This window comes from Nannospalax galili, unplaced genomic scaffold (assembly GCF_000622305.1).
Source record: "Nannospalax galili isolate Female #2095 unplaced genomic scaffold, S.galili_v1.0 scaffold787, whole genome shotgun sequence".
NCBI lineage: Eukaryota > Metazoa > Chordata > Mammalia > Rodentia > Spalacidae > Nannospalax > Nannospalax galili.
Genome location: NW_008356318.1, coordinates 447,777 through 470,434, shown reverse-complemented (window position 1 = coordinate 470,434; position 22,658 = coordinate 447,777). Strand labels below are relative to the sequence as shown.

Sequence of the window (22,658 nt, the reverse complement as noted above, 5' to 3'; positions counted from 1 at the left end):
TAAATAAATAAATAAATAAATAAATAAATAAATAAATAAATAAATTGTGCAATGTGAAAATTAAAAGATATTTGCAAATCAATCTTAGGGCTGGGCAGATATAGTTCAGTCAGTTAAGTGTTTGTTACATACGCATGAGGACCTGGGTCCCATCCCTAGAGTGCACGTAAATTAAAATAACTGAAAAATTACGGAAAGCCAGGCGTAATGATGGCACTTGGCAATTGTAATCCCAGTGTTTGGGAGCTAGAGACAGGTGGATCCTTGGTGATCACTGGTCATCCTGCCTACTTGGCAAGTTCCAGGCCAGTGACAGACCTTGTTTCAAGGTCAAGGTAGACCACTCCTGAGGAGGGACACTTGCAGTTGTCCTCTGGCTTACTGACTCACAGGTACACAAAGGCATCTGCACACCCTGCCCCCAAAACACACCCATGAAACCAATGTAAAGCAATGCTCCTTTCAATATGAGATAACTGGGTTCCAAAATTGCTATCTGCATTCATCATAATTACACAGACTAGTTGCAGAGCCTTACCACATATTTCAACCTCAGACTGACTGACTGTAGTGCTGAGACTTAAATCCAAGGCTTTGTGCATGCAAGGGCTCTACCAATAAACTACAGCCCTGTGATGGTTAATCTCAAATGTCAACCTGAGAAGATCTAGAAACACTTGGGAGATGGGCTTCTCTAGGCATGTCTGTGAGGAATTATTGGGTTAACTGAGATGGGAAGACTCCATGCATACACAGGCGAGATCCTGGACCGTATGGAAGAAGAAAGTGAGCTACGCACAAGAGTTCATTTCCCCCTGCTTCTTGACTATGAAGTGATGTGGGCAGCTGCCTCAAGGGCAGGGCATGGCTTCCCTGCCATGATGCACTGTACCCTGGAAGTGTGCAGCAAAATAAACCTTTCTTTCCTTAAGTTTCTTTTGTCAGTGTATGTTATTACAGCAATGAGACAAGTAACTAATAAAATCCCCATCCTGTAATCTCCATATTGTAACCCACATTTTCCCCCACATTGTCCCCACATTTTCTCCTAGTCAATTATTAGTTAGGTTTTCAGGTAAGGCTTAAGTTTTGTTTTTCACTGTGGAGAAACAGTACCATATGATTTACATAAAACAGATGGGTTAAGAGGTGGGGACAAAGTCCTTCGATACAAACAAGCAAGCAAAAAAATTCACATCTATAGTCTCTAACAACTATTGATTTTATCACTGGCTTCACAGCTTGCCTTTTCCAGAATCTCATGTGGTTAGAATCATATGGTATGTAATCTTCTCAGAGCAGATCTTTCATGTATTGATATACATGTTTTAGGTTATTCCAAGTCTTTTTTAAGTGAAGTTATTATTTATGTATTTATATTGCTGAATAATATCCTGGGCGAGGAGGTGCATTTATCCACTTACCCACAATTTTGACAATTATAAATAAAGGTCATATAAAAATAAATAAAAAAATAGAAATTTAAAAGAACAGTGTTAACTAAAATGTTCCTACACACACAAACACACACACACACACACACACACACACACACGCACACACAGGGGCATTTTTAATAACTGAACAGGATCACCCTAAGGTCATGTAATTCTGAACATTATGTCTTCCTGAAATTGAAAGTCTGCTAAAAGAAAACCAGCTTAATGGCATAAAATTTCTCAAATACTGAACAAGTTGACATTTTATGAATATTCTGAAGTACAAAATGTTATTTTCTAAGCTTAGTGAATTTCAAAGAACTGCAATTCATTGTCTATTGTCTTGTATTGTTGCACTCATTTAAATGACTCTGCCTCTATTAAAATAGTAACCTTCCAGCTCACAGATAATAATCAAGAGACTGCTTATACATGAGGTTCATCTGATCTTCAAATTTCATTCACAAAATAAAAGCAGTGACAGCTGGGCGAGGTGGCACACACCTTCAATTCCAGCACACAGGAAGCAGAAGCAGAGGCAGAGGCAGGTGGATCTCTATGAGTTCAAGGCCAGCCTGGTCTACAGAATGATTTACAGGCCAGATGGGCTACAGAGACCTCTCTCAAAAAGACAAGGGGGGGGGGAGAAAACAGTGACATAGTATGCTTGAAATGGGGGGGGTGCTGTTGTTAACTGGTTTTTTTTTTTTCCTTCACCGCACTAAAGTTTCATAGCATTATGTCTGTATATTCAGAGATTTCTTTAACCTAAAGTCAGACTAAAATCAAGAGAACAAAAAACATCAAATGCTGGTGAGGATGTGGAGAAAGGGGAATGCTCATTCACTGCTGGGAGAATGCAAACTTGTGCAACCATTATGGAAAGCAGTGTAGAGAACTCTCAAAAACCTAAAAATGAATCTACCATATGACCATATATCACTCCTTGGCATATACCCAAAGGACTCATCCTATTGTAGAGATACCCGTACATTCATGTTTGTTGCTGCTCTCTTCATAATAGCTAAGAAATGGAAACAACCTAAATGTCCCTCATCTGATGGATGGATACTGAAAATGTGGTACCTTTAAACAATGGAATTCTACTCAGCAGCAAGAAAAGATGAAATTATGAAATCTTCAGAGAAATGGATGGAACTAGAGAGTGTTATACTAAGTGAAGTAACACAAACTCAGAAAAGTGAGTGACATATGTTCTCCCTCATTTGCAGATCAAGCACCAATATCTTTCATGTGAGTATATATCCTGATATAACACCAAGAGCCAGGAAAATGGAAAGAAAACTCGGAGGTCAAAAGAGGGGGACAGTAGGGGACAGCTGTTATCAGGTTGGAGGTGGGGAAAGTTAAGAGTGTTTGACTGGGAGGGGAGAAGGGAGAGATATGCAGGGGATGATGTGGGTGGGTGGGTAGGGAACTCAAGAGAGGGAGGGTGATGGGAAGCAGGTGTGACTGGGGGAGCGAAAATGGGGCTTTTGGACTGGGGAGGGAGGAGGGAGATTGGACAGAGGGAGACAGAGAAAAGATGAATGGAGCTTGGAAGCCAGAGGGAAATATGCTTCCTCCAAAACCCCCTGAGAAATGCACATATGGTGCCTGAACATTAGTGCATACATATAACTGGGGGCTGTATAGTAAGGAACATACTGCCAGACAGGAGAGAGCCCCTTTGAGTGGCTGATCAGAGTGGTCCAAGAGACTCCCAAAAATAACACAAGCTATTGCCAAAGCTCTTGGTTATCTCCCAGAAACCAAAGATAAGACCCTACTGCTGAAGACAGGACAAACTTCAGACACAGGACTTGGAGCAATGGTGCTGGAACTGACCTGGAAGCCTCCTTCGTCAAGTGTTTAGCTTTCATAGCTCTGGAGGACACTATATAAGCTGCTAAAGAAGAAAATCAATCAATGGTCCAACCAAGCCCTAAAACCTAATAACCATAAAGGATGACCAGCACAGCAAACTACCTCTATTAGATGCAGTAGTGGCGCTGTTATCTGGGGTGGGGGGTAGAGTAATAACCAATAGCTATCTAATTGGACTTAAGCCCTCTCAATGGGAGTGAACTTATAAATCATTCCTATACAAATATGTTGATATTTTTCACCATTAAGAAAGATTAGTAACACCAGGCGTGGTGGTGCCTAACAGCAATCCCAGTATTTGGGAGTTTGATGCAGGAAGATCTCAAGTTCAAGGTCAGGCTGGGCAACTTAGTAAGACTTGGTTTCAAAACACGGAGTAAAAAGAAGGCTGAGGGAATTGAGGATTTAGACTGAGTTCAATTTTGAGCACCAAAGAGGGAGAAGGCTGATGCTATAGCTCAGTGATACAGCACTTGCCTAGAACGTGTAAGACCCTGTGTTTAGTCTCCAGCTTCAAAATAAACAATCTATTTAGTAAATATAGTGATTACTGTATTTTAAGACAATAATGAGGCAAGTCTAGAATCAAAATAAGTTTAGGAATCTTACCAATTTCTGCTTCAAACTCTTGCCATGAGTTTTCTGTCAATGATGAACTGTAACCTGAAAGATGCAATAAACCCTTTCCTCCCCCCCCAAGATACCTATCAAATGCAATTCTATCTTTCATTAATGGAGAAAGAACTAGATTACATTCCTAAAGTAATTTAAGTAATTCATTTTCTTTTTAAATTATATTTATGTTTTATGTGTATAAGTATTTTGCTTGCACATATGTAAGTGCACCCATGTGTGCAATGCCCAAAGAGGCTAGAAGAGGGTGTTGGATCCCTTAAACTGAAGTTACAGACTGTTGTTAGCCACCATGTGGGTACTGGGAAGAGAACTTGAATCCTCTGCAAGAGCAGCCAGTGCTCTTAACTGCTGAGCCATCTCTCCAGTCCAAATCCACTTTTTCTAACATGAAGCTAGATGAAAATAGTAACTAACTCTTGAAAGTAGGAATTAAATGAGAGCCAATTTTAGCTTCACAATCAGTCTAATCAAATCTCAGGGAAAAAACTCAATTAACCTAGGCAATTTAAAAGCATCCATACTAGTTAGAAAAAAAGCTAATTAAGAATGTTTAAAAAAAATCAGAATCGATAAAGACTAATATTTGAAATATAAATCTATTATACATGAATTCTTGTTGGTGCTCCTCATAGGTTTTGACACAATCAAATTTAGTTTGGGAAGAAGCATTCAAAAGCAAAACATTTAAAATGTAAAGTAAATAGCATTATTTACACACCAAACTGACATCTTAACCTTGTAGCCAAAAATTATTCAGTATTGAAATTTGAGGCTTAAGTTTAGTCTTACTCTTAATTTCATAGCACAGTAAAAATTTGTGATGAAAGAAAGCCTACCTATCTTTAAAACTTATCTTTTGAAAAATCAATTATTTTTAAAGGAGAATCACTTCATGTCTTACTCTTGCATTGATGCATTAACAAATTTCCTATCAGGGATTCCTTACCTAATAAACATACGTACACAAAAAAAGTTCCCTATGCTTCAGTTACCCAAAAGCAATTCTCCATTATTACCCCTTTCAAACATTCTATCAAATATAAATTTTATATTTAGCAATTCAATTTTTTCTCAGATTAAATAATAATTAAACAGATTTTTTTGGGACACGGTCTCCCTGTAACCCCAACTGGCCCGGAACTCACTATGTAGACTAGGCTGGCCTTGAACTCAAGAGATCCACCTGCATCTGCTTCCTGAGTGCTGGGATTAAAGGCATTCACCACCATGTCTAGCTCATTAACAGATTTTTTTATTAATTTAACAAGAGGCATTACTTATATGGAATTTATTATCTATAATTCATGTATCAAGTATTTGCTGAGCATAAGATATGGAAACAAAAATAAATAAGAGAGAAGATCTTTATCAAAGCAGGTAAGCACCTTCAAAGATACTATAATTTTTAATAGGTCTCAATTTGGCCTTCAGCATTTAAATTGTGCATTTATTTATAACATAAAAGAATATGGCTTTAATGCACAATTTCTCAGGTAATTAAGTTTAAAAAGCAGATGGTAAAACAAAAGCACTGTTTAAAAAAAAAAATCTAAAATAGCCGCAGGGCATGGTGGCCCACGCCTTTAAACCCAGCACTTGGGAGGCAGAGGCAGGTGGATCTCCGTGAGTTCAAGGCCAGCCTAGTCTACATAGTGAGTTCCAGGACAGCTGGGGCTACAGGAGACCCTGTCTCAAAAAGATCAAAAAAAAAAAAAATTCTCCTAAAATAATATAAACCATCTTCTCCTTTAGGACCTTGATAATTCTATTTCTCTCATGTGGTAGAAATACTTAGTTTGACCTTTTTAGAGAATATATACTGACAAATTATAAACTTCATTTTATTTCCAGTATTCTAGAATTAGTTATACACAAAAATAAGATATGTGCATTTTCTGAGAAATTAAAAATCAGTATTTATTATTAAAAACACATTTACCAATCATAACACTTCACTATACAAAAAGTACCCTTTGCATTGATTTATATCACTGACCTAGTATTTTATATAGAAAAGATTTTACCATCATTTAGCAATTATTCACCAAATACCTAAAAGTACAAAGTAGGATTCTGATTAGCCAAAATACAGGGAAAAGCTGAAATAGAGAAATGCTAAATTAATTGCCCAATACCTGGGAACAACTTACAAGCAAAGCAGGAAATAACAGTTGGACCTGATTACAGCTTGCTGATAAACTGCATTTGTGAAATGATAGGAAATGATTTATACATGTAAATTCACATATAAACAAATACTTTTAAATGAAAAAGGAAAATAACTGTGAAAGGTTTTTCTAACCAGCCTGAATTACATAGAGGTGTGGTTTCAAAACTAAATAGTAGGTCCTACGGAGTTTTAAATATTAGTTCAAAACAACTTGAGAAAAATGAAGTTTACATTTAGGAAAAAAAATATGGCCCAAGGCACTTAAATTTTATAGGAAAATCTAAAGGGAATATGTAATGAGAATAATGTATTTATGACTAAATGCTGAAATACATTTTGTATGTGTATATGGGGGTGTGCATATAGGTGCCTGTGTGTAAGGATGCATGTGTATGCTGTGTGCAATCAGCAGCCAAAGGTCACCCTTGAGTGTCATTCCTCAAGAGCTGTCTGCCTTTTTAAGTATATTTTTATTGAATTTTCATGGATTTCATAAAATACATTTTAAGCATTTTCAGACACCCTACCCGATCTGCACTCCCCTCATGGCCTGCCCACAGGATTGCATTCATTTTTTCATATATGCTAAGGCCTATCAAGTCAAGTTTGTGTACCCAGATGGCCCCCAGTGTGAGTTCATCCATTGGAGGCTGTTCAGCCTATCTAATGTCATTTCCTCAAAGAAGATCGACTCTCCCTCACAAAGCAGTGATCAGCTACCAGTAGGTTTTTGGCTATGGTTGTGGTCTCCTGTCTATTTCCCCAGTTCTATCCTGGTTTTTGTCTGATTGAGGTTGCATCGGTCTTGTGCATGTTGTCACCACTGCTCTAAGAGCCTGTAAGTCTGTTTCCTTATGGTCATGCACCACCCTTGGCTCTTAACAATCTCTCCCCCCCCTTCCACAATAGTCCTGGAGTCCTGGGTGGGTAAGGTTTAATAAAGGAGTCCCATCCAGGGACACACACTCTGCAGTCTCTTATTCTCTATACTTTGGTCAGTTGTAGGCTTCTGTGTTGCTTATGTTTTTTGAGACAAGGACTCTCATTAAAATCTAAAGTTCCTTGATTAAGCTATGCTGACTAGCCAGTGACTCCAAGGATCTGCCTGTCTCCACCCCCTAGCACTGAGAGCAAGCACCTACATACCCGGTTTTTTTTTGTTTTTGTTTTGTTTTTTTTATGAGTACAGGGAATCCAACTCAGTTCCTTAGGCTACAGTGGCAAGCACTCTACTGATTGAGTTATTTCCTAGTCCTTGGAATAACTCTTTACAGAAAATAAAGCCTCACTTAAAAGATCTTCATTAAGCCGTGGGTTTAATCCTCAAGTATACTTACACTCTGGCTTTAGATGTAAATAAAAGTGATAATCTAGATTTTGAGTAAGAGAATTAATTTTCTCTTGACAAGAGAAGTTGGCAATGCTCTGTATAAAGAATCCAGAGAAATGACTTAGTGATAGTTCTTGCCTCAAAAAGCAAGGTAGAGAGCCCATGAGGAATGACACACAAGGTGGAGGTCTGGCCTCCACATGCATACCAGCACACACATGTGCATACTCACACACAAACCACCTACATGCACACTCCCCAAACACAGGTATAATTCCCAAGATCACTATACAAAGTTTAAAAAAAATAGCAAGTATACTTAATAATTTTAGCACAATAACAAAATATGACTTTGGAGAAAGGATTTTCAAACAGTAATGGTGGCAATTCCAAAAGAAATGAGATGTTCAGCAAAATGACAAATGTTAGCTATAAGATCAATTTTAATAAACAGATGAAATCCTACGAACAAATTTTTAACCCAAGAGCAATGGTACTTAAAATGAACAAATAATTTTAGAGAAAAAGTAACACTGTACTATAAACACTTTATGGTACTGTATCATAAACTACTTAACCTCAAAAATATGAATGGAAACATGTAAATCTCCTCTTCTTCATCTCTTCAAAATTTTACAAATAATTTATTATGCTATCTCCTAATAAGGCAAAACTAAGGAAGGTAATCATAATTTCTAGAGTAATAAAAACATTTTTACCTTCCAAAAACTCACAAAATTGCAGGCACTACATACTACAATAATGTGATTAGGAATGAAAATTTTATAATAGAACTAATGCATTAGATTAAAAAGGCTAATAGTATCTAAAATCTTATCAAGTCTAGAAGAAAGATGCAACTTACATTTTTCAGACAACTAAAATCTAATGGGTTTGAAATGACCTACTATAAAGTGTTTTTTGAAATGAAAATTGTATTCATTTCTAACAGTATATCAAATATATCCAAAAAATAATACAGCCTGGTAAAAATATATCAATTCAACAGCAAATGAGTCAAAATCAATGTATCTCCAAAAGAGGATGCATACTCATTCAAAAATCAAAGAGTTAAAAGAAGAGCGCCAGTTCCCTAATCTTGGAATATTTCAAATTCATCATACTCTCCATCTCAAGCCCCAAGGAATTCTTTGGGTTGAATATTTATTAATTATATAAGGCTGTCATTTTTTAAATTGTTTTAATAGTTTTATATATACCACTATACTCTGTTTAGGATTACACTTTTGATAGCTTAAAAAAAAATCACTGTGATCATAGGTACTCATATGTATTTCCTGAACTTGGAACAACATTAAATTTTAAATGAGTTTAATCTTTAGGGCAGCTACAAGATTCTGTATGAATTGTTTCAAAGAAACACTAGCTAAACATTACAGAATTTCTTAATTTTGTTAAGGAAGTTTCCACTACTTTTCTGGAATTTTATTTTCTCCATATCTTTTATGCCTTATATTTTATGAATTAAAACAAGAAGAATTCATATTATTTTTTTAAATATTTTATTATTTTTATGTATATGAGTGTATAGCCTGGATGTATGTAAGTGCATCCATGTCATACAATGCCTGCAGAAATCAGAAGAGGGTATCAGATCCCATGGAACTGGAGTTACAGATGGTTGTCAGCCACCATGTGAGTGCTAGAAATTGAACCCAGGTCCTCTGCAAGAGCAGTCTGTACTCTTAACAGTTGAGCCATCTCTCCAGCCCCAAGAACTCATATTTTTTTAATCACTGAAGTGCAGATCCATTTTCAAAGTAAATATTTAAAATCATACAATACTAGCATAGGTGTTTTATCAACTTCAAGTTTATTCACTTAAAAATATTTATTTTCTTTGTCCCAGTTAACTGAATATGGATTTACTAAAGGCACTTTGAGTAATTTCCTCATTCCACACAAAGGTGCTAATGGCTAAAGTTACAAGTCTCTGAGTCCTGAGGAGAACTTGAGCTACAGCTGCGATTCCTGGTTAGCATTAGGTTTGAATTAATTTTTTTTTTTAAAAAGAACCAAAACAAAATAAATAAAGAAGGAAATAAAACAAAAAATAAAATCTATCAAGGCCATCTTTTCACCTTTCTTTATTTCATGACAGAGAAGCATTTAACACATTTATTTTGGTAAGCAATAGGAAATGCTAACAAAACTCTTGCCAATCAAGTCTGTCTTATCACCACTGCTAATCAACCTCAACTTTTATAAAAGGCCAGCAGACTTTAGTAACGTTGTGGTTTAAGGAGGTAAAACATAATAATCTTAGTACAGGTATTTAGAGCAAATATTTCTGCAGCTCCTTTATACCATGCATTGTCAACTTCTTGTCAAGAGAAAATTAATTCTCTTGATCAAAATCCAGATTATCACTCTTATTTATATCCAAACCCAGAGTATAACCATGTGTGGCACCTTAACAAGTATATAAAGTCTGTCTCACTAAATAAGATTTTTATAAAGGGTCAATTCTGTAACTTGTTTTACTTTATCTGTGATAAATAAATGGTGATTACATGACTTTAATCCCCTGAAGACAGGGTCTCAGCATTCAATTTACCTGACAAGATTTTCATTGTCTCCAGTTCCTTTACAAGTTGCACACTCAGTTCTTAAATCTTCAGCCTTGGGCTTCTTTTGCAATACAGACTGTCTCTGCCTTCTTTCTCTAGGAACTCTTTCCTGCCATACAAGGGAGAACCAATAAAAAAATAATCAAAAAAGGGGGAAAACAGGAATAACTTAAAGAAAGCTTCTCAAACTTCAGACTGTATAAAAAGTGCTTAGTTTATTCCAACCTCGTGTTTCTCTTCCTCAGGAACAAAGCTTCGTTTTCGTCCTCTGGTTCTCTGAAAGAAAAATGCACAAAAATATCTAGTGTTTAAATAATGATAAACATAAATGTTACTGCTTCAGTTACACTTGGAAAATTAGCACTTCTAAGTAATGTTGCATTAGTCCATTGCATGTTATTAAAATTATATCATACAAAAAATAGGATGACAATTTAAATACAACTTATACTCTTCTTTTAAATAAAAAAGTTTCTGATAGAAAACAGCAACTTTCCAAAAACTATTCTGAAGGGTTTTCTTCAACATTATATATTATATCTATGATTTACTCAGAGCATGTAACTTTTCATATCTTATCACAAATCACTTTTATAACTGAAACACTGAAACTGTAATCATGTGTCACATCTATTGTTTGCTCACACATGTAACCATATATATGTTTTTGTGATACAAAGAAATCCCTACATAGCCATAAAAAGTGGAAGACAAAGTCCTTATAAACCCCAAATATCTTAGTTAAAAAGGAAACTAGTTAAAATTTACATCATTTATTTCATACTGCATTTGCCACTTGAAAAACAGCATCTAAATGCTTAAAAGTATTATAATAGTATTTACAGCCAGTATGGTTAAACTCTTCACCACAGAGCACAGCCTCTACAGGCAATCCCCATCTGCAGACCACTGCTCTAGAAACTAGAAGATAAAGGAGGTACCACTTATATTTTATTCTAACAGCTGAGATTAAGAAACATTCATTTGACAGTTAGAATAGTAGATTCTATCAATTCTCAGAAGAATTCCTTCTAACATAAATACATCAATTCTGTCTTAAACTTCAGTTCTTCATAATATCAAGTACCTTGTTAATCAGTACCAAAGTACTAAATACATACTGTGCAATCTTCTATCAGATAATCAAAAGCCTATAAGCTACATAATAAAAAATAAACTATAAAAGGTTCATTTGAAACTAATAAATGATTATACTATACCATATAAAACAACACAAAAGACTTGGCAAAAAGTTTCAATATTTTTCCCCTTTAATGTAATTACTACAATTTTCATATATTTCATTAAGGTTTTAGAACAGCAAATTATATTATGGAGAAAATACTCAAATTACTCATTGAAATTCCAAAAACTTATGCACAAAATGCTCAAAGCCCTTCAAAATACTTTTTTTTTTGTTAACAAGTAACTTTATTTCATTTGGCTTTGAATTCTTCAAGTATATAAATATATAGTTTTCATGCTTTTAAGAAATTACAGGTTGGTTTTCCCTTATACAAAATAACTGAGACCATAAATGTTTCAGATTTCTTTTTCAGATTTAAGAATAATGGCATTGACTTTGCCATTAGCATTCCTAATCCAAATATCCTAAATTTTAAATGCTCTAAAATCTAAAACATTCCATAACTCAAAATTCTATGACCATTTCAGATTTGATATTGCAGGTACTCAAATCTCTATTTTACATTTGATGATCTCTTTAAATATAATGATTCCACTATTAGAACTGACTCCCTACTCACATGCTGCATGACACTGTATAATGTGTAATAGAGCATACTGTCTCATGATTGTATCATACAATGTGTATTTACCCTTCTCCCTATATTTGTAAATTCCCCTCTCTATATTTATGTTATTAAAGAGTCATTTTTATATTAGTATGTTTGCAATCATCTAAAACAGTTATTTAAAACTAGGTACATTTTTTATCAAACAGTGATCACTGATATAGTAATTTAACACAACAGAATTTCTAGTTAGAAACACAAGGCTGGCATAAAAATATGAAATCCTAACCACTGGAAGCTCTGAAACAGCATTCCAGAGGAACGAGTTGATGGTGTCACATTATTGATAACTGAGAGGTAAACCTGAGTTGATGGTGTCACACTATTGATAACTGAGAGGTAAACCTGAGTTGATGGTGTCACACTATTAATAATTGAGAAGTAAACCTCAAACCTAAGTATTTAAACTCTTAATTTAGTAATTTTTTCTTGTATGTTAAATCTAAGGTCCATAATTTAATCCCAAATAGAGACGACCAAAAATTTGATAGTGTAAATCTCTTATTCAACCTTATTAAATAAATAACACTGTGATGCTCAATGAAGTTTGCTTTCATTTCAAAACAAGTACCTAGGAGAATTACAGTCAATGGAAACTACTCTGCATGCTAACTTGAAAAACACTTTTAAAAGTTTTAAAATTAATACAAGTAAATAAATAAACAAACATTGCCACTTGGCTTAATAGCTTATAAATATCAATAGAAGGAAGCAAATTAAACATGTTTAATTCTCTTTCCAAAATACTGACCTACAAGAAGTAGTGAACGCTGGCATTCCATTTATTTTGACTTAAATATATATATATATATATATATCTCACAACTAAAATTTATGAGTCAGGCAAAATAACAATCTCAGAACTTCAAAGAAAGGAGAAGGTGATACATGTGTTTATGTATAAGACCCGGAGAAGATAGGCCCCAGAAAGCCCTTTGACACTTGCGTAAAAGATGAAAAGTCACCAGATGACATACAGTGTAAAGAAAAAAAAAATTCTGAAAGCTTTCAAGTTACATTAAAGTTATTAGGAAATATGCCCAAAAGTACAAACATCATTTTTAAAGTAACTTCAAAAGAGATATGGACAAGCTAATTTTCCTTCAAAAGTAATTTTTTGCCTAAAAGGAAGAAAATACTTTCCACAGAAGAACCAACACAGAGAAAAATGTATACATAATATGGTCCTTAAAAGAAGTATCCCGGGCTGTCTTCACAGTAATTCTATAGCTTCACCCATGAAATATGAATAGCACACGAGGAGAATGGGATCAATTCCCATCCTGTTCACCCAGCATCTGGATCCGTGAGTCCAAAGATATCAAAACAGAAATTACAAAGATACGTATAAGAACAAGTAAAATAAAAAAAATTAATAAAATCATATGCTACTCAGGTCTTTTAAAGTTTCATCTTGAGGCTGGAGAGCTGGCTCAGTAGTTAAGAGCCAGTGGTGTTCTTGCAGAGGACTCGAAGTTCAGTTCCCAACACCCTTGCAAGGGGGCTCACAACTCCCTATAACTTCAGCTCCAGAGGATCCAATACCCTCCCCTCTGAACTCCAAGGGCATCTGCACACTTGTGACAATGTGCGCGTGCATGCACATACACACACACACACACACACACACACACACACACACTTAAAAATAACAAATCTTTTAAAGTTTCATCTAAAATCTAACAAAATTATTCTTAAGTGTAAATGAGTCATATTTTATTACCTTTAATATTGAACAAACTATGCATCCTTTTAAAAAGTGGTATAAGAAAAAAGTGTAACAAATTTTTTGTTTAAAGATTCTAGGAAATAAACTGATTTTTGCGATCTTTCACCAAGAATGAGAGACACAGAGCTCAACACTGGTAAGGAAGAGCTATAAAAGAGCACAGTGAACATGGCCACATGAAAGTGCTAGGACCCTGAGCAAAGCCAGGAGGCAGCAGAGAAAACTAAGCAGGCTGTGTGGCAGTGAGAGTAAAGATGTATACTGGTCTAGAAACACGAAAACAAGGCCAGGGGCACAGTGAAGCCAAAGGATTGTAGATTTAATCTTGGTCAGGAAAAACTGAATTATAAATTAATTTCAATTGTAGTAAACATTAAAGTACAATAAACAAATTCCCCATTTATAATAGTTCAATTTTGTACTTATATAAATAAAAGCTAAAATGCCACTTACAAAACCAGTTCAATTTCCATCAATGATAAAGAAATTAAAGACTGGAAAATCCACTACCAGCTCCGTATCTTTTTTTTTTTTTAACTTAAAAAAAAAAACTTTACTGAGAATTTTATACATGCATATATGGTGTTTTGATCAAATCCACGCTCACTCCCTCCCCTCCAACACCTCCCATAGCTCCCCATCACTTTTTTCTCACAACTTTATGTACTCCCTCACTCCTTTCCTCCCTCCCTTCCTCCCTCTCTACCTCCCTTTATAGGGCTTTTTGCTACTCTAACATTCCCCCCTCTGAAGAGATAACCCTAAAATCTCTTAGGGATTAGATAAGAGCTCCCAAATACTTTTGACAAGGACTTTCTTTTCTCCCTACAGGTAAGAGTTATGCAATTTGGGAGTCTTTTAGATAGACCCACTGAAGGGGTACCCCAATTACCTCACCTTGCAACCCTGTTCAGCAAGAAGAAGCCAGAGCAGTCTGCACCCAGATTCCCTATAGGCAATTTGGGTAAGCTCTTCAGAGGATGGTGTGAGAAGAATAGGAGGTAGGAACTGGGTAGGCAGTTAGGGTAAAAAAGACCCCAAAGCTCTGCATCTTTTAACAGCAAAGCATTTAGTAGGTATAGACTACCGCACTATTAGAGCTTTCTTCAAATATCTACAGCTTCAAAGCATGAATTGCTGTAAATCATTTTCCCATTTCAGTTTTTTTTGTTTTGTTTTGTTTTGGTATTTTTGAGACAGGGTCTCCCTGTAGCCTCAGCTGGTCTGGAACTGTGTGGACCAGCCTAGCCTCAAACTCACAGATCTGCCTGCCTCTGCCTCCTGAGTCCTGGGATTAAAGGTGTGTACCACACCTGGCCTCCCATTTCAGTTTTAAATGTTAAAAGAAATGTAGACCTCACTGTTTAATTTGTTCCTATCACTGTTTAAAAGAAAACAAATTCAGTACCTTAGAATTCTGTAGATCAGAATTCTGCCATGGTTTTCCCAGGCTAAAATCTAAGTGTTCTAGAGGTTCTGAGGGGAGAATCTTTCTTCCTCCTGTTCCAACTCCTAGAAGTCGCTCACATCCCTTACTTCATGCTCCCATTCTTCCACTTTCAGAGGCAACAGTGTTGCCCTTCTGAATCCTTGCCTTTGGTCATCTCCCTCTGACCGAAGGCAAAGGTCCTCTGTTTCAGGTATGCAATTTGGTTAGATGAGAGCCACATGATATTCCTAGCTAATTCCCACCCACACCTCAATGTCTTTAACTTTAATCATGCCTAAAAAGTCCATTTGCCAAGGGAACATATTCACAAATTCTGACAATTAGGACATGAATATCTCTGGGGAGCAGGAAGGTCATTTTCCTGTCCTCTACAATATATAAATCAAATGTGAAGTCAAATACATTTATTAACGCTGGGGATGCAATAGCACTTGGTAACAGCGTTTTCCTAACATACAGGAAGCTCTGGGCTTAATCCCAGCACCACATAAAACTGGGTATGGTGGTGCACACCTGTAATCATGGCACTTCGGAGTTAAAAGAGAATCAAAAGTTGAAGGAATGAGTTCGGAGTCAGCCTGGACTACATAAATCCTGCCTCAAAAAGGGAGGAGGGATTTAACAGTGACTATTTGAAAATAAAAATAGTACTTGGAAACAAAATCTTTATAAGACAATCACACAAACTCATATAGATAAGGATCTCCCTGTCATAACAAAATGTTACTTTGGGTTTAAATTCAGTAACACAAAGGTATAAGCAATTTCATTACATATCCAAAATTAGAGTATTTTTGCTCAAAAATATTTATATCAAGCTCATTATGACCACAATCTAGAGAAACACAGTTTTGAGCAATCTTGGAAATGTGCTCCCTCACATTTGAAAGCTAACAGAAGCATTGAAAAATTAACTGAATGAATGTAAATCCTCAAACTTTAATTAGCTTTGCTGGAATCGCTCCCTCAGCACCCATCTACCTGTGCATTCTTAGAACAAAAAAGGTAAGATGTGTGCTGCTACAGGTGGGGTAAGCTGATCATACAGTACTTCTACTTTTAGTAGTTTTAGAGCAAATTCTACACTGATTTTCATAGTGAATGAACTAATTTTTATTCCTAAAAAAGTACATCACAGCTTTGAGGGAAAGAATTCATTAGTATAACTGAAATAAATCAGATCATTCTTGCTAAAATGTCAGGTAAGAGAAATCCCTTTGTATGGCTTCTATAGAGGAAGAATGGAAGAAAAATCACAGGGTTAAAACAAGCAAACACATTTATCTGAAGACCACTTATTTATTAACAATCTTTATTTATCCTTTCAAACTTTTTTTAAAAAGGAAATAGGGAGAAACCTACTCCTTCATAATTACATGGGAAATATAATGAGGTCCTACCTAGACACGCAGGAAGACAAGGAGTTAACCGTCTAGTCTATGCCTTTAGCCTACAATGAAGTTGTCCTCTTGGTATCTTATAAATCTTCAAGCCACGAGCTATAGATTTTCATTGCCAGTGATTCATTTAACCATTTAATGAAGAATCTATTGGATTTCTTGCACAATAATCACAGCTAGGGAATACAGATTTAAAAAATCAGTATCATCCTCAGAAATAAGAGAAATGGTAGAGGGTCAGGAAACCCTTGGGTACAGGGTAAAGTCTGGAAGCCACTCTATAGGAAACTAACCCTGTATCAAGCAATTACTTCATTAAGCAGTTAGTTACTATGCTCGGTTATCTGTGGTCACATCGGCACCTCTCTCTACTGCCATTGCCATAATCACCTATTGTCTGAGGCTGGAAACCACATTTGCCACAATCATCAATAATGGCAGAAAATAGAAAACTAGCAAAAATACAACTATTATATTTAAAGACAGAAAAATCTCAAGCTGCACTAAAAATAGAAAGTGCAGCCAGAGCCAGGTGTGGTGGCATACGCCTTTAATTCCACCAATCCAGAGGCAGAGGCAGGCAGATCTCTGGGATCTCTGTGAGATGGAGGCCAGTCTGGTCAACAAATCAAGTTCCAGGCCAACTGGGGCTACAGCGAGACCCTGTCGAAAAAAGACAAAACCTAGCAAAAAAAAAAAAAAAGAAAAGAAAATGCAGCCAGATGTAGTAGTCCACACCTGCAATCTCAGATTTGAGAGGCTGAGACAGAAAGATTACAAGTTTGGTGCCAGCCTAGCAAGACTTTATCTGAAAGAAAGGAAAAAAAAAAAGGAAAAAAGGAAGAGAGGAAAAAGGAAGAAAGAAAAAAATGAGGATTGTGAGGATTATAAATAAAACTATTTCAACTTTTTAAGATAGGGTCTCCCTGTAGCTCCAGCTGGCCTGGAACAGGCTATATAGACCAGGCTAGCCTCGATCTCAGAGAGCTGGGCCTCCTGAATGCTGGAACTAAGATGTGCGCCACCACACATGGCTAGTTTTTGTGTTTAAACTGCAAAATAATTTAAATTACCTAAGATAGAGCAGCTCTCAAACTCTTATCAATCAGCACTTATAGCAAACCTGAATGAAGCATTCTCTCTCAGAACTATAGGACAAAACAAATCCTGACAGCGAAGCCCAAAACTACCTACCTCAAGGAGAAATTTTTTTCTCAAAAAAATCTCTGCCCATGGGCTGGAGAGCTGGTACAGCCATTAAAGGCTCAGGCTCAGAACCAAAAAGACAAAATATTCTCTGCCTTGGTACAAGGCAAGAAAGTGAAAAATGTCTCTTTTAAGAATTTGTAACCACAAGACAGCCTTATGGGTCAGAGGGGAAATATATTCCACTGATGGGGTAGAAAACACACACCAAACTTTTATTAAAATAGTTCAGTGTTAAAGAGATTCTCATGAACCTAGTAACAACAAGCAGAAATGCTTTCAGGAAAAAATTGTTTAAATCTTGAGCATAAAGCATTTTCAATGAAAAAGAAGCACTGGCAAGGATTTAGACACACATTTGCTAGAAGAGAAAATAAAGTGGGCCAAAAACATAAATAAATGCTTAAAATCATTAGTAGTAAGGAAAACACAGGCCACAATGACAACACAGGTCTTTTACATGCATCACTAAAAAGCACTAAAACATTGGACAAGTCTGTGAAATACAAGAGCACTATCAATTGTAGCATGTGTGTAAACAGTATGACAAACATGTCCTAATCTGGCAAAAGGGAAAAACAAACAGCCTGTAACTCAGCATATCAATCTTACTGTAAATCCTAACTCCTTCTTACCATATTACAAAGGACATTCACAGAAACAGTTAAAGAAAAGTTGCTACCAGTAAAGCAAGGAATTACTCAAACTGCCTATGAACAGAACAAAGAAAACACTCGGTCTTGATCTATTCTTTCTACAGAAAACTATCAGTCAAAATAAATGAATTACAATTACACGGGTCACTAAGCATTAATCAGACCAATATCATGTTGGTCAAAACATCAGACTACAGAAGGAAAAGGTATGACTCCACACAAAACTCAAAACTTGAAGGGTAAACTTGTGCTAGGCAGGCAAGATTGCGAAGGCAGGCACAGGGGATCCCCCCAAGCCTTTGGGAATTTTTAAGTGAAATGCTAGATACTATGTTCACTCTTATGCTTTCACCTAAACACAAATACTAAACTCTCAGCTAAATATAATACATTTCATAATACTGAAAAAGAAAAGTCATAGAAATAACCAAGAGCAATATACATGCTTGTCTGAGTTCTGAGTGTATGTTTACTCTTTGTATTTCTCATTTTCTTTTTTTTAAATTTTATTATTTTTATTTTATGTGTATGCGTGTATAGCCTGCATGTAGGTAAGTGCACCTGTGTCATGCAATGCCCGTGGAGGTCAGAAGAGGCTGTCAGATCCCCTGGGACTGGAGTTATAGACAGTTGTTAGCTGCCATGTGGGTGTTGTGATTTGAACCCAGGTCTTCTGCCAAGAGCAGTGTTCTTAACCACTGAATCATCCATCTCTCTAGCCCCTATTTCTCATCTTCTTAAATTGAGGCCTCCGAATGTCAACATGACTGATAAATGAAGAATAAATACCGTGTTTCTTATTGGAATCTTCTTGGGCTCTGGTGGCACATCTTGAGGAACAAATTTCACTGGCTCCTTGATCTGCCTTCTTGATCGTTTGGTCCCATCTGGCAAGGTTTCCATGGCCATGTCTGCTTCCATGTCACTGCTTCCCGCCTGGTCACACTCTGAGCACTGCCTACACAAATTTTTTGTTTAAAAAAAGGTCATATATTTATTATCTTCTAATTTTAGCTGCAGTTTCTATAAATACAAAACCTAGGCACAAGAACATATATACATAGGCAGTGTGATAATGACTAAATATACATGTGCTCCTCCCAGAATGACTGATGTGACTAAATTATAGAAAGTAATTCAGTAAATTTTAAGAACATATGCAACAATGCCATATATTGAAGTGAACCAACAAATGAAATTTCTTACCATATGCTAAATATGGATCCTTATATTTACAGACAAGTATTCCAAACACCAATCATCAAAGAAGCTTCTTTTTGCAACAGATAGAGGCTATTACACAGTTCCACAACTGGTCACACACAAAGAATATACATCTGAGAGATATCCAGTCCTAGGTGACATATCTACAGCTGAACCTCTATACCTAAGGCTCATAAAACAGAGCAGAACAGGAAGAGGAGAGAATACTAGTACAATGCTCAACTCTCACAAGCAAACTTCCTCATGCAACAGAGTGCGATGCACAGAGAAGACCACAACTGCTCAAACTGTAGAGAATAAGAGACTACAGAATTTGTGTCCCTGGATAAGACTCCTATATTAAACTTCACCCACCCACGGCTCAGGGACCATTGCAGAAAAGGAAGGAGAAAGATTGCAAGAGCCAGGGTTAGTCCATGAATACGGAGAAACACGCTTTCAGTCCACTGAAAGCTTGCTTGTGTGAACTTGTGGCAATGGTGGCATCGAGCATAAGACCCATGCCAACTCAACCAGACAAGGGCCCAGTGTGGAGCGAGGGAAATGGGCTGCAGGCTGGCCTAAGCTGAGAACTGCTGTCACGTAATTACTGCTGGGTAAAGGTGAGTAGATCTTCTTTAAGATCTCTAGATAGGCTGATCAGACTCCAGTGAATGAACTTGTACTGAAGGATATCTGGGTACAAATGCTTGACCAGATAGGACTTAACATACATGACAGAACACATGAGGTCTGGTGGGGGGAGTCTGTGAAGGCATGTATGGGGGAGGGGGTCTAAATTTTATTAAAAACTATTATATGAAATGCACAAAAACTCAAAAATTTTTTTTGAAAAAAAACTTAAGAGGGGCAAGTGGTATACACACAAACACACCCCCCAAAATGGGCAATAACCAAGATAAACAAAAGTTAGTATTGCCCACTTGACAGAATCTAAAATCCCCTAGGAGAAGGGCCTCTGGGCATGCCTCTGAGGGGTTATCTTGGTTACAGTAATTGATGTAGAAAAGCCCATGTTAACTGTGGGCAGGACCATTCCCTAGGCAGATCCTGGACTGCATAAAATCTCAGAGAGAATCAGTTAAGGATGCTTTTGTCCCTCTCTGCTTCCTGATTGTAGATGCAATGTGACCAGTCCTTAACTTCTCTGCCATGGACTGTGAGATAAAATAAACTCTTTCTCCCTTAAGTTGTTTTCGTCAGAGTATTTCAATGCAGCAGTAAGAAAAAAAACTAAGATGCATGGTTTTATAAAACATCTGTAGTGATTCAACATGGCTAGGCCAGTGAAAACAAATTGAAAAAGTTTGTCAGAGCTAGGGATGTAGCTGATCTGGAGGAATACTTTACATGCACAAAGCCCTGGGTTCAATCCCTTGCACCACATAAAAGGACATGGTGGCATGGGACTGTAATCCCAGCAATCAGGAGGTGGAAGCAGGAGGATCGAAAGTTCAAGGCTATCCTCAGCTACAAAATAAGCTACAAAATAAGCTCAAGTTCGAAGAAAAAACATGAGACTCAGCAAAAAAAGAAGAAAAAAAGGGAAATTTTCATAAAAATTTCTGGATTTTCAAATAGCTGGTGAAACTTAAAATTCATTTACTTCAAAGTAAAAATAAAGCATCTGAGAAATGCCAAATCATAAAATAATATAAAAAAAAAATACACACACCAGAAAGGACTCTGTACCTTATGTAGGACCCCATTGCTAAGATACAAATATTAACAAAAATTCATTTCTCAAAAAAGAAGTTTAGTTTTATTCATGTAACAATAGAAAGACTCACAAATTCACAATTCAAAATTGTGTCAAATACTTTACTATGAATCAGTGATACAATACTGCCTGCTGTGGCACTGAAGTTAAAAGTAAACAGACTACTATCCTCAGGCCTCTTGGGGTAAGTCTATAGTGCAACAAAAGTAAACAGACTATTATCCTCAGGCCTCTTGGGGTAAGTCTATAGTGCAACTCTCCGCGCCGGGACTCCCTAAGCCACATTCACCCTTCCATCCCTCCCTCCATTCTATACTCCTAGTTTGGGCCCTGCGCCATTCCTAGTCTTGGGGCCCCAGACACCTGGGGAACCAATACTGCTTCCTGACCCTTCTCGCCCAGACCAACTCAGTCCCTTTCTTGGGCTCCAGGACCACCGCTTCTGGTCCTGGCCCCGCCCTCACCTCTCTCTGCTTCCCTGGGCCTGCACCACCGGCTAACTCTCCTAGCCTGCATTACTATTCTCAGACCTCTTGGGGTAAGTCTATAGCGCAGTCCAGTGCTGCTTCCTGACCCTTTTCACCTGGACCGGCTTGGTGCCTTCCTTGGGCCCCAGGAGTACTGCCTCTGGACCTGGCCCAGCCCTCACCTCTCTCTGCTTCCCTGGTCCTGCAACACCAGCCAGCCTCTTTCTGGGCCTGAAAGCCTCTTTCTGAGGCTCCGAGGCTTACCTTGCCAATCCCTGATCCTTTGCATCCAGGACAACCCAGCTACTCAATCCACTCCCTGGGAAATCTTGGCACTTATTCCCACCCCATCAGCCTTTGCCTTTGCATCCCTGCGTGGCACGGCCAGGGTCTCAGGTCAGTCCAACACCCATTTCCTGAGGCCAAAAGCATTCTTACAAGAGTCCAGACCTAAGGAGAAAGTCTGAAAACTTCTGATCCACATTGGAATTGGGCCACCACGGAACTACTGAAGACAAAATCAATGCGGCCTCGACAATATAAAATCAAAAGAGAGAACCAGAAGCTTAGACGAACCAGCTCTTCCTACCCAAAAAGTAAACCACAACGACACATAAAGCTCAAAAAAAAAGAAGCAGAACTAAACTTGAAGGCCCGAGTATCACACAAGAGTCAGAAACTACAAAAGAAATTCACATGTCAAAATCACAGAGAAAAAATAATAACATGAAAAACCAAAATAACATATCCCCACCAAATACCAGTAATCCTCTAGAGGAGCACAATGAGAATCCCCTAGAGACAATGCAGGACATGGAACTCAAAAGAACAATGATGAATATGATAAAAGAATTCAGTGAATTTAAAGAACACACAAACAAGGTAATCATAGAGCTGAAGGAAGATAGGGATAAACTTCTGAATGAATTCAGAAAAGAG

General features: G+C 37.0%; 1 protein-coding gene across 8 annotated transcripts in view; it reads right to left on the bottom strand.

The window, feature by feature from the left end:
* The window catches only part of Phf14 (PHD finger protein 14), a 144,811-nt gene that overhangs the window by 64,206 nt on the left and 57,947 nt on the right, over positions 1-22,658 (bottom strand). For all 8 annotated transcript variants that reach the window (XR_608005.3, XM_017803602.2, XM_017803603.2 and 5 more), the window contains 3 exons: positions 19,098-19,266; positions 10,279-10,329; positions 10,041-10,162 (listed from right to left, as the gene is read on the bottom strand). Coding sequence is in view for 7 of the 8 variants with exons in the window: in XM_017803602.2 (XP_017659091.1) it covers positions 10,041-10,162; positions 10,279-10,329; positions 19,098-19,266 (342 nt within the window). In the remaining variant the exon portion in view is untranslated. The remainder of the gene's footprint in view (positions 1-10,040; positions 10,163-10,278; positions 10,330-19,097; positions 19,267-22,658) is intronic.